Source organism: Schistocerca cancellata, chromosome 7, assembly GCF_023864275.1.
Source record: "Schistocerca cancellata isolate TAMUIC-IGC-003103 chromosome 7, iqSchCanc2.1, whole genome shotgun sequence".
Lineage (NCBI taxonomy): Eukaryota > Metazoa > Arthropoda > Insecta > Orthoptera > Acrididae > Schistocerca > Schistocerca cancellata.
Window position 1 is genome coordinate 251,156,549 of NC_064632.1, and position 12,679 is coordinate 251,169,227.

The 12,679-nt window shown below is 37.2% G+C and overlaps 1 protein-coding gene across 1 annotated transcript in view; it reads right to left on the minus strand.

Moving 5' to 3' along the window:
- Positions 1 to 229: 229 nt before the first annotated feature.
- The window catches only part of LOC126091910 (speckle-type POZ protein-like), a 44,315-nt gene continuing 31,865 nt past the window's right edge, over positions 230 to 12,679 (minus strand). The window contains exon 2 of the mRNA XM_049907225.1: positions 230 to 3,281. Coding sequence (XP_049763182.1) covers positions 2,212 to 3,281 — 1,070 coding nt within the window. The 3' untranslated portion in view covers positions 230 to 2,211. The remainder of the gene's footprint in view (positions 3,282 to 12,679) is intronic.

A 12,679-nucleotide genomic window follows, 5' to 3' on the forward strand; every position in this document is an offset into this window, starting at 1 on the left:
ATAAATGTCTCAACATCATTCACCCAAACAGGCTACTGTAACTGCCTTCTTTCCTCATCACACCAACTACTGTCCCACTGTCAAAAATGCAGGTGTGTCCTACGTGCAGATGCGCCCAGTTTGATTCTAACACTCAAGTTTGCAACTGGTGGTTTCATAGTGCACTAGTGTGACAACTTACTCGGATTTAATGTAAATTGCTTTTTATAGATATTTATTTTTCTTCTGTTTCCTCTCATTTACAGACATCAGTTTCCTTTGGCTACACTAATTTCAAAGAAGACAAGAGGAATAAATATTTAAATAAGTTGCAGTTAATGTTGTGAGTACTCATACTCAGCCTTGTACATTTTCCATTGACTGGTAGTAGGATCAGTTAAAAAAAAATGTTATTTGGGTACCCAACTGAAACATCATAAAACAGAAGATTGCCAAATATGATTTGCTGCATTTCATCAATGTAAAGGGTCTAGCCTTCATAGCTAGCTAGTGTTACTTCTGGCTACAACAACAAATTAAAATATTTATATTTATTTGGTTTTGTAATGTAAATGACATTCAACAATTTTTTTACTCTCGTATTCTGCAGTATAATTCTTTCAAGCAAATTCAACATACGTTAGCTTATTACTACCTTGAAAATTAAGATGATAGAACATTAATAAATCATTTTCACAATATTAAATGAACAATGCATCTCCTGCTTGCTTTTCAGTCATCCATACATGATACAATTTTAATATATCATTATCATTTAATTCATAAACTTTCAATACTACGCAAACAGGCAACATCTTGAAGTCAACTACTGTGTCAAGCATGTTCTGTAGATCACCAGCTCCTTCATCTGCATACTAAACCACCTTCTGAACTTTGCCTTGTTACTCAGACATAACAATTTTCACTTATAAAGTCCACTGCAAAATCCACTGCAGTTGGTTCACAAACTGTGTTGCAATAATCAAACTTAACTTCAAAAAATTAAATATGTACAAAGATTAGTAACTGTGCTACACATGCCACACAATTACATCAGTTTGTATTGATCAATTATTTACAAATATACATAGAAATTGCACTAATAGTGATCAGGTTAATATAATTATCAAAGACAATAAAACCAAAATCAATACTGATACTTATTTCAAACCTGAGTAATTTCTTCCTCATTGTTAAAGAGATATGAGGCAATAGGAACAAAAAAATTTTTAAAATGTGAATAACTATAAATAATTTACCCTGAGCTGTCCACTACAAAGAAACATTATAATGTAAACTCGTGTCATAACATGTATTCACAATGTACATGGGTAATGACACAGCAAGCAGGTTGCAAATGTAAATAGGAGTGAGGCAATATAAATTTAAATGGAATGGAATACAGTAAGGCGGAACATCCACAGAAATTAATCCAACAGGGGGCAAAATTCTAAAATTGCTACTGTCTGAAATTCAACAATCCGAAATGATAACATCGTATGATTACACCGAAAGTAACTGATCATTTATTAAGTATAGACAGAAAATATTAACAAAAAATTATTATAGGCCAATGGTGTTATGTTGATACTGAAATTATAAAATCTGAAATATAAAAATTCAGAATAATTGCGAAAATACTGCTGGATATCAACAAAAATAACCAACAAAAAGTGTTAATGTTCTATGAAGTGAAGAAACATGGAATTTTTAAAAAACACTTATTCAACTTTAATGACAGCTACAGCACTATTTGCTTATGAAACTTGAGATCTGTTCATGTTTAAGGATTTACTGCATTACTCCATGCTTTCTATTTCTAATGTTAATTTGCACAACCCCTTCCCCTTGCAGATGCCTACACAGTACTGATAACCACAGTAAGTACATGTTGCATGAATAGTAAAATTGTAGGAAATTCTGTAACACGTAGCAGAAAAATGCAAGAAACCACACAATTGGTCCAACTAATGTTTCACCTGTCATCACACATTACACACGATAATGCACAGAAGTTTCAACACTACAGAAAAGTAATTACAGTCTATACAACAAGAAATAAAATTATAAAAATAAATGCAAAATAGTGAAAAATGGCAGAGAAATAAGATTTTTTAACAGATATGTGTACAGTATGCAAATTTCTAGATCAGCAGTAGCAATGCCTAAGAATGCTTTTTGCACCTTTTACCCATATGTATACAATACGAAAAAATATTCCTATCATCCCTTTTACGTTCCATCATGGAGCAAAGGTTCCCCTGACACTTCCTTAACAAGGTTAGGATGTGACAAGGTTACTTGTTTCCATCCAGCAGTTCCAATTACATGTTTCAGATGTGCATCTATAAATCTGAGAGTACGCTCCTTGAGGGAAGCTGCGCCGTGGCGATCAGCGAGAATGAGCAGTCCGGCAGCATTTTCTGTGGTAAGCCCCGCACCGAGTTCATTTTCGCACATGGCTTTCAAACCAGGGAGCTGATACTTATCGGCAGCAGCTAACAGACAGTCTGCTGCTCCTTCTAAGTTTGGCGTGTGCCCAGTATACATGTAGCGCACTACTTCCCGCAAGACGTCATAGTCGACATCTGTTATATCTACACGATTGCAGTTGGTCTCTTCCATATTGTGATTGAACATAGCTGAGAAAACTGGACTACGTGCAGCTAAAATAGCTTTGTGGGCCAGAAGGTGACGACCATCTAATGTCCAGAGCCAGACGTCGCCAAATCTGGCAGAATCTAGTAGAGCCCCAAGATCCTCACGTAGACTGCACTCCGGCACAGGTACTGTCCAGTCCGCTACAACTCCTCCGCTACAACGGATTGTCAGCGTATCGTCTGACAGCAGATCGAAAGGAGAATCTAACAAGCTGCTCCGATCGACATATTCGTCGTAGCCTTGCCAGTAACCGGGTCTGAACAAAACAGCCCAACTTGTTGACTTCACAAAATGTTCTTTCTCATTGCTATCCAGTAAACTAAATCTATATTTGGCATATACTGATGACTGGTGACATGACACGAGGGTGAGATGAAGAGAGAGGCTTTTTCTGAACTCCTTGTATGAACCATAAGGATACAAAAGCAACTGCCATTTAACTGAACAATCGTCACCAGCACAGAATATGGACGACTCTAGAGCTTCTCCTGGTTGCTTTCCACAGTGTGTTATATTGCGTATCTTCCATGTGTACTCAAATTTCCTTACATTAACAACAGTTTCGTGGAATATTTTTGTAAATGGTTCAGATGTCTTTGTCAGTGGCATGTAGACCAGTACACTATACAAGTTGTGGAACCCTTAACAAAACAAAAACAGAAAAATTAATTATTATTACTATTAAAATCAACATATTTAATTATGTTCTAAGAAAATTACAAAATATGAAGTCAAATATCATTACGAAAACATTAATTTCTTTGAGAATGAGACGGAGAACAGATTTTGCTGAATTTAGCAGTGCACATATTCACACTGCATAATACTAACAAAGTAACACTGTTGCGATCTGTCTGGTTTTAACACAGTCTGATACTCATTTAACAGACAAAATTGTAAATAACAATTATCTAGACAAAAGGATTGAACAATGTTTAAACAAACAAATTCTTTCTCAAGGAGAGCATGGGAACATCATGTACATTCACTGCCAGATGATCTTGTAATAAACACCACGACTGACAACACAGCAGTAACTGGCTGTAATTATGGTACAACGCACATGAAATTCATACCATTTGAAGTATCTCACAAATCACCAGATTACGCAAATTTGTCCTTTTAGCCAATGCTCAAAGATATTTCATCAAAATAAGAAGCAGGGAATCAGGAAGATACACGCATGACATACATATTTCTTTTATCTGTGGGATGCAAATCCTTACACAAGCCTGGTGAACTCAAGTTGTCTTTGTGTTTGTATATACAGCTTTAGTCCACTAAGAAATGGCAAGAAAATGGAATCATAGTTAATAGAGGCATAGGTAAGTCACTCCCACCAAACCAATGCCTGTTTCTCACAATTCCCAACTCTTGTCTCTGGTAACTTGATTTCCAGCAAAACATCAAATTACTTTTTTAATAAGATTTTGCTGACTGCCCTTGTGCCCTTATCATATCGATGTCAGGCAGCTTGCAGTCTGTGGTCCGTGCATCCCTCGGCCAAGGTAACCTAATTTTATGAGAAACGTTTCCTTATGGTCAAATTCAGTTTTCTCTACTACCTTTGGGTCAGTACAGAGCTCTGTCTTAAACAGAAATTTCACTGAGGATTCTAAACTATGGCAAAGATGAGGAATGGTTGAGGTTAAATTATTACAACAAATACTGTAAAATTTTAACAAGTGTAATCAAGAAGGCCAAACAGTTGCACTATGCACAAAGAATAAGCAATTAAAACAATAAAATAAAAACCATACGGCACATCATAAAAAGCGAGACCAACAGGAACACAAAACCTGACAATAATAAACACAAAGTTTTCACAGATTTCAACAATTTGTTTCTCTCTGTAGCTGGAAAAACAGTGAACCATAACAAACAGGCTCACAGAGCAGCTATTGAACTACTTAACCACATGCAAATGACATCTAAAGTAGCACTTCATTTCAGAAGTACAATCCCTAAAGAAATTGAAAAAACCATAAAATTACTCAAAAACTCAGATTCCTGGGGCTATTTGTGTAACCAATCTATGGAAACTGGTGTGTTTCCAGATAGATTAATACATGCAGTAGTGATGCCAATCCACAAAAGTGGAGCAAGGGATGTAATATCCAACTAACGGCCCATCTCCCTGCTGCCAGTATTCTCAAAGGCATTTGAGAGAATAGTGTATGGTAGGATTTATAGTCACACTACACAAAATGGCTTACTGGCTCCTACACAGTTCGGCTTTCGTAAGGGCTCCTCCACAGACAGAGCTGTATTTAACCAAACAGATGAAATTTTAGGTGAACTAAATTACAAAAGGTATCCAATGGGGATATTTTGTGACCTTGCCAAGGCATTTGATTGTGTAGATCACAACACACTCTTAAAAAACGCTTCCACATTATGGCATTAAAGACAAATCTTTGACTTGGTTAGAATCATACATACAGAACAGGAAGCAAAGGGTTGTCTTAAGAGGGACAGGAGCAGCATCAACATCAGACTGGTGAAATATAAAGTATGGAGGCACACAGGGCTCAATTCTTGGGCCATTAATTTTCCTGATCTACATTAATGACCTACCAATCACAATTAACAACAGAGCAAAAATAGTAATGTTTGCCGACGATACAAGTATCCTCGTAAAAGGATCCAACTCCACAATGCAGGATACAGCCATGACAGTCTTTACTCAGGTACACAAATGGTTCACTGCGAATAGCCTAACCTTAAATATTTCAAAAGCCAATATGATACAGTTTCTGACAAAAAATTAAGCTCCTGAAATACATGTTAACAATCACAAAATTAATGATACCACACATACAAAATTCCTAGGTATCCAGATAGACAGTCACCTAAGATGGAAAGAACAAATTGATCAGCTGGTCAAGAAACTTAGCTCTTCATGCTTTGCACTAAGAGCTCTCCATCAGTTAGTAGACAGAGAAATAATGTTGTCATATTCTGCATATTTCCATTATGTTCTCTCCTAAGGCATAATCTTCTGGGGAAATGCTGCAGGTGTTGAAAAAGTCTTCAGAACACAAAAACAAGCAGTGAGGCTAATATGTGGGGTCCCTAATGGGACATCTTGCAGAGGTCTCTTCAAATCTCTCAGGATACTTACCATCACAGGTCAGTATATATACTCACTGATGTTATTTGTAGCCAACAAGGAACTCTTTCATAAAAATTGTGACATCCACAACCATGACACAAGACAGGTGAAAAATTTTCATCAAGGCTCTGCAACCCTCACTAAAGTACATAGGGGAGTTACTGAGTCAAGTGTAAAGGTCTTCAATAAGCTCCCCATCAATATAAAAAAGGAAACAAATAATGTACAGGTTTTCAAAAGGAAACTAAAATTATTCCTCATCGAACAAACTTTCTATAAAATGAATGAATACTTAGAGTTATGATGTACAAGAGTGGGGGAAACTGCATAAGAAAAGCACTCCCTTAAAGATAAAGTGTGATGCTGTTACTTTGCATTGTCCTATATTACTTGTACACTGGCTGTATCATATGTAACCAACAGGACCAAATAAAAATAAAAAGTAAAAACTGAAGGATAACAATACTACACAGCTGTGTAATGTAGCTCAGATTTTTTAGTGCATCTGAAATTAAGGGATACCTGTAAAGAAACAAACTGACTTTACTTACAAACCTGTCTAGTCATTAAATCTGGATTAAAGATAACATAAAAAGACTGGGTACCCAGCTAGGTACTAAGGACCAACCAAAAATCATTCCATAGTATACTCTGGAACAGAATGCTGGCAATAATGAAAAAGAAAATATCCTGAATACATTGTGTATCACAGGGTTATGTTCCCAAATGAGTTTAGTGCTGTAACAACTTGGTTCAACAGAAATTAAGTGATCATATATGAACAGACTTTTCTAGTATTATATTCAAGTTTCTGAACAGATGCTGCAGTTCCTTTCAAAAATGTTCCTGTTAACTGAAACTCTCATAAGCAAGTAGATCAACCGTCATATCAGCGTAAGTGTCTCCAGATTTTTAAATAATAGAACTGCACCAGTTTCTCAAATTAATTCTGTGAATGACTCACATATCGGCTAAAATTATTGTTTTTGCCTCAACTGGGCTGCACTGCCAATAGATATTACCTTATTTGGCATTCATGATTGAAAGTAGCCAAACAACTTTCATTGATCATTAGTGACGATGGAGCAATATTATAATTGCAAATGTAATTGAATTTCCCATCTGTAGTTTATTATCAATATGTGCCTTCTAAAAGACCTTAGCAACTAACTTCAGTCACAGAAATTCAGAGTCGTCTGGTTCACTGAAGGTGCCACTAGGCAATAAAGTTTAACAACAGTTTGAACTGCAATATGTACAAGAAACTGGATGGTGGCTCATAAATGGCAGCACACACACACACACACACACACACACACACACACAATGAGATGTTCAAAAACTTAAGCTGCACCTTCCTAATTCTCTACTGCAAACATGACCAAAGTTTCATGTTATATATACTAAGTGTTACCACATTTGAAATTACTTCTTTTTGTTGTCTCTGGTGGTTTACACCATGAACCACAAAATGTTTTCACATGGAATACTCAGTACCAAAAATAAAACAATGCAATTCACAACAATGCTGTGGCAACTGAATTACAGTATTTGTTTGTGTGCACAGTCACAAACTCGCACTCAAGTTTTCTGATCATGCCTTAGGGAGGCAAGAAGCAAAGAAAAACGGGACAGATGACATGCTTTGTAGAAGTATCAGTTTTTAAATCTGTGCTTGGATCAACTTGTAAGCAGTAGGGGGATAAATTAGCAGTCGGCTGCTATGTAGAAATTATAGTAGAAGACACACGTTGGAGTAGAAGATGCATGAAGTCTCTAAAACATGGGCCTTGGATACATATATACACACACAGAGAGAATAAATAAAAACATCATACGGTTTCTGTATACATTCCATTTCAGCATGGAAATCACTATCTACAAGGTTTGATGACACCATATTTTCTATCATGCCTGGCAGTTACCAATAACTGTAGTGACTTGTTGGACCACTATACTGAAGAACCTGTTTGTTGTTATCTCTTATTTAAGTGTGGGAATGTGGAGCTACATCAATATTACTTTGAAAGTCTTTTCATGGTGTGTGACAGGACAGGGTAGTTTTGTTGCCATTATCATTCCTCCAAGCCCATGCTTTCCTGTGCAATTCGGGAATGGGGTACAGGATAGAGGACTGTTGGTAAGACACTGCATGTGATAAAATTTCGGATTTTTCCATCATGGTCATTCTTTGAGATGGATGCACAAAGAAGCAATATGTTTCTTAACTCTGCTTGAAATTTAGGTTCTCAGAATTAAAAAGTTAACTCTTTCTGATTCACAACACCTCTTGTAGTGTCAGAGTGTCAGCCACTTAAGTTCGAAGAGCAACTAAACAATTTCATGTATACTAAACAAACCTTCTTGGTCTCCCTCTATAATTTTTACCCTCCACACTGCCTTTCAATACTAAATTGGTGATCCCTTGATGCCTCAGGACATGTTCTACCAACCAATCCCTCCTAATCAAGCTGTGCCACAAATTTCTCTCCTCCCAATTCTATTCAGCACCTCCTCATTAGTTATGTGATCTACCCACCTAATCTTCAGCATTCTTCTGTAGCATCACATTTCGAAAGCTTCTATTCTCTTCTTGTCTAAACTATTTATCATCCATATTTCACTTCCATACATTGCTACACTCTATACTTTCAGAAACTACTTGCCGACACTTAAATCTATACACGATGTTAACAAATTTCTCTTCTTCAGAAACACTTTCCTTGCCATTGCCAGTCTACATTTTATATCCTCTCTACTTCGACCATCATCAGTTATTTTGCTCCCCAAATAGCAAAACTCCTTTACTACTTTAAGTGTCTCATTTCCTAATCTAATTCCTTAGCATTACCTGAGTCAAGTCTACTACATTTCATTATCCTCTTTTTGCTTTTGTTGATGTTCATCTTATATCCTCCTTTCAAGACACTGTCCAGTCCGTTCAACTGCTCTTCCAGTTTCTTTGCTGTCTCTGACATAATTACAATTCATTGGTGAACCTCAAAGTTTTTATTTTTCTCCATGGATTTTTAATTCCTACTCTGAATTTTTCTAATGTTTCCTTTACTGCTTGCTCAATATACAGATTAAATAACATCGGGGATAGGCTACAACCCTGTCTCACTCCCTTCCCAACCACTGCTACCCTTTCATGCTCCTCGACTATTAATCCCAATGGCTGAAAAACTGGCAAACAATATTCATGAACTGGTCGAATGAGGGTTTTGTACGCTACCTCTTTTGTGACTGAATTATATTTCCTTAAGGTTCTTCCATAAAATCTCAGCCTATATCTACATTTCCAATAAAATGTTCTAATTACTCCAGACAAATACTCTTACACATTTACAGTTATTATGGTTTCCAGTGAATTAAAAAAAAGGAATTGCTCTTCCTAGCTATTTGTGTTCAATAAGATATACATATTTATGTTATGGGTTAATTGTCAGTCACTACAGGTTTCAGTCCTCTGTAGGTCATAATTTCACTACAATTTTCTGGTGTTTCAGCTTTTTAATAAACAGCACTAAAATTCCATTACAGAGGGCATAATGAATTTCACCTGCCAGGAATCAAGTTTCAAAGCAGGTCCAATATTCTGTTAGCTTGTACAGAGTGTGCCTAAAAGAAGTTCACAGCTTTGGAATGATAGAGTAATTTACTGAAATAACTTACAAAATCAGTAGATGTGCCATTTTGTAGCAAGCAAACAACTTCCAGTTTCACATTAAAGTGTCAAGTGTAATTTTGGTTCAATGTGACTACCATTTGTGATGCAGCAAACATCCCACCAGTAATAAATTTGAACCCACACTTGGTGCGGCAAATCAAGTGTAACGTGCACTGGCAATGTAGATTCAATTTTGGGGGTCAGCTAAATTGTTAGATAGCGGAGGAACAAACATACAGTCTTTAATGAAACCCCAGAGAAAGAAATCCACTGGTGTCAAGTTTGAGGAGTGAAGTGCCCATGCGATTGGCCCTTCACAGCCAGCAATTATTCAAAAAACCTCAAACTTCCATGAGGAAATGAGGTGGCATGCTGTCTTGCTTGTCGTAAATTATCCAATGTCTGTTATCTTCACTGATTTGTGGGATCAAGAAGTTTTCGAGAATATCCAGATACAATAGCAGTAACAGTTTTCTCCAAGAATAAGAAAGGTTCATACACTTTCAAGTTGCTAAGAGCACAAAAGACATTGACTCTGAAGCTGTCAAGAACATGTTCTGAGGTTGCAAGTGGATTTTTGTTGCCCCATATACCAGTCATGGCTGTTCACCATGCTACCAACACTAATTTATCAGAGGAGGCAAGAGAGGCCAGGCCTCCTCACTTTTCTGTTGTGGTGGTGTTGGTGGTAGCAGCAGCAATAATTATTTATACAATACACCTTCATGCACCTTTGTCAGTGAGTGTGCAAGACATTAGCTCGTGTTATTCCTTCTAAACTACCAGCACTACAGAACAAGTCAAAGTGCGAAAGCTTAGACCTAACCTAAGCGGAGGCATGAGGCATATAGCAAGGCGGCCATGTATATGCCTGGCCTCTGGCAACACTCAGTTGCCATGGTAACCATGTTGTCACTACTAGGAAGAGAAGAGGGGTAACAAGCTGTCATGGCAGTGTTGCCATGCACTTCCACAGCACGAGAGGCCAGTGGCTGTGGTGCCACCTCCCTCTAGGTTGCTCTTATGTTACAGTTGGAGTCATGGACATTTATGGTCGAGTTTATGCTAGTTCTATGCCCCTACGTCACGCGTTCGCCAACAATCAGTGAGTTTTCAGTAGTGTTCCGACCACTGTTGTGAATGCTATTATCTGGAGTCATAGCAAGTTGCTTAGTGAATTTTTAATCCACTGGATTAGAGTTGTCATGCCTGATGGTGGTGGTGAGTGACAAATTCTACACAATAAAGCAATAGACATAATTTGCAGGGTACATGCTTTCATCAGGCACAAGCATGTGTATGTGTGCACCGCAACTGTCACTTGGAACTGGCAACAATGCAATCCCTGTCCTTGTCTCAAGCTGCATGGACTGCCATCGTTCATGAATTGGACTACAATTGTCCTGATTGTAGTGAACATGGTTGGAGCCTAGTCTTGTACAGGTACTGATGTAACACTTTCAAGTGAGGACTTCATTACTTACTTTCAGGAGCCTTTGTTTTCAAGGAGGTGCAAAACTGGAAGACATTTAATTTTGAAGAAAGGACATTACATTCAGAAAGATAAGTTCAAAACATGTGGATTCCAGAGTTCTTGGTATGAGCAGCACAAGTGGTTACGTGTGAGCCCTATGATAGGGAAAGTATTCTACTCGCCAAGTTAGCTGTTAAGCACAAGAAAAACTGTATGGTCTGCTGAGGATTTTGACAATCTGTTTACAGATTTAGCACATTACACTTCTTCTAAAGATTATTTACATATCTTTATTTCACATAAAGAACTATTTAGTACTTTGGAGCTACTTAATTAACATGACAAACTGAAGAAACACAACAATGAAGTGAAAGCAAACAGAGACATCTTGAAAATTCTAACTGATGTCACAAGTCTTTTGCGTAAGCTGGAACTAGCTTTCAGGTGTCATGATTATTAGAAGATTCCCTGGGTCTCTTAAATTTCAGAGCCATTTTTAAACTTGTGCTAAGCAGAGACAAAGATTTGAAAGCAAACTGGAAGAAAATGTGCTATTTTTGGAGACTTTCAAAGGCTATACAGAACGAAGCGATTAAATTTATAAGTGAGCAGATTTGCGAGTATATACATTCAATTTTGGACAGAGCCTCATTTTACACCTGCACTGTGTACAAAACAACAGACACTTCAGACAAGTCACATTGCTTTATTGTTGTGATCCAAATGGACTCTTGTCAGAGGCATTCAAGAATATTTTTTTGTTTTCATGATGTTAGCCAAGCTAGAACTGCTGCTGCTTTATTCAATGTTCTGAGAGGCAAGCTTCAGAATTATGATACGGCAGCCCAAACCTATGCTCATGCTTCTGTTCTGGCAAGAGAATTAAATCGCCTGCAAACTAAGATCCGCGATATTGACCCCCCCCCCCCCCTCCACACAAGCACACCCACCCCCAAGCTCTCCTCAACTCACTGTTTTGCATATCATTTAAATTTAGCTTTCCAGCAGAGCTGTTCTTGTATAAAAACATTAAGGATTTTTTTGTCCACACTTCAGGTTATTCCTGCTTTCTTCCAAAAGTACTTTAATGGACAGGAATTCTCCACAATACTGTTGGTAAACATATTCACTCCAGCAGTCAGACAAGATGGAACTGTAATGTGTAATACCTGTAATTCATGAAACTGTCCGGGTCTAATCAAGATTTTAAATCCAACAACCAGCAGTCCAGATTATAGTGCAATGACTAAAGAGAAGCCTGTGGTTTTTACCCTCTGTTTTTGAAAGAATGAACTGCCTTTCAACATTCTTCAGAAAAAAACAATGTGTACTTTTACAACAATGCTGTCTCAGAATACATAGCTTACATAAAGTTAAGAAATGAAAATAAATTTATCGACTTTTTAAATTCCATGAAACTCTCAACTTATTTTGCAAGGTGAAGCTTAAATGAACAGTACTGAAATGATGGATGAATACAATGGCAATCCATTGATGTCAAAATACAAACAGTAGTACTTCAAGGTATTGGATAATACAATGCAACTGGAAACAAGATTTTCACATTGTAATAAACTACTCTTCCTTATATTACGTGATAACACTCATCCTTATATTACGTGATACCACTCAGTTCGCCACTTGTGGTCGACGTTTAACTGTAGACAGTGCGGATTCATTATTACATAATGTATGATGTATCCTTCCGTCACTCACAGTTGCGTGTAGAATTAGAGACTGTGTTTTCTTCCCAGCATAAAGTAACATTTCACTCTGTCAG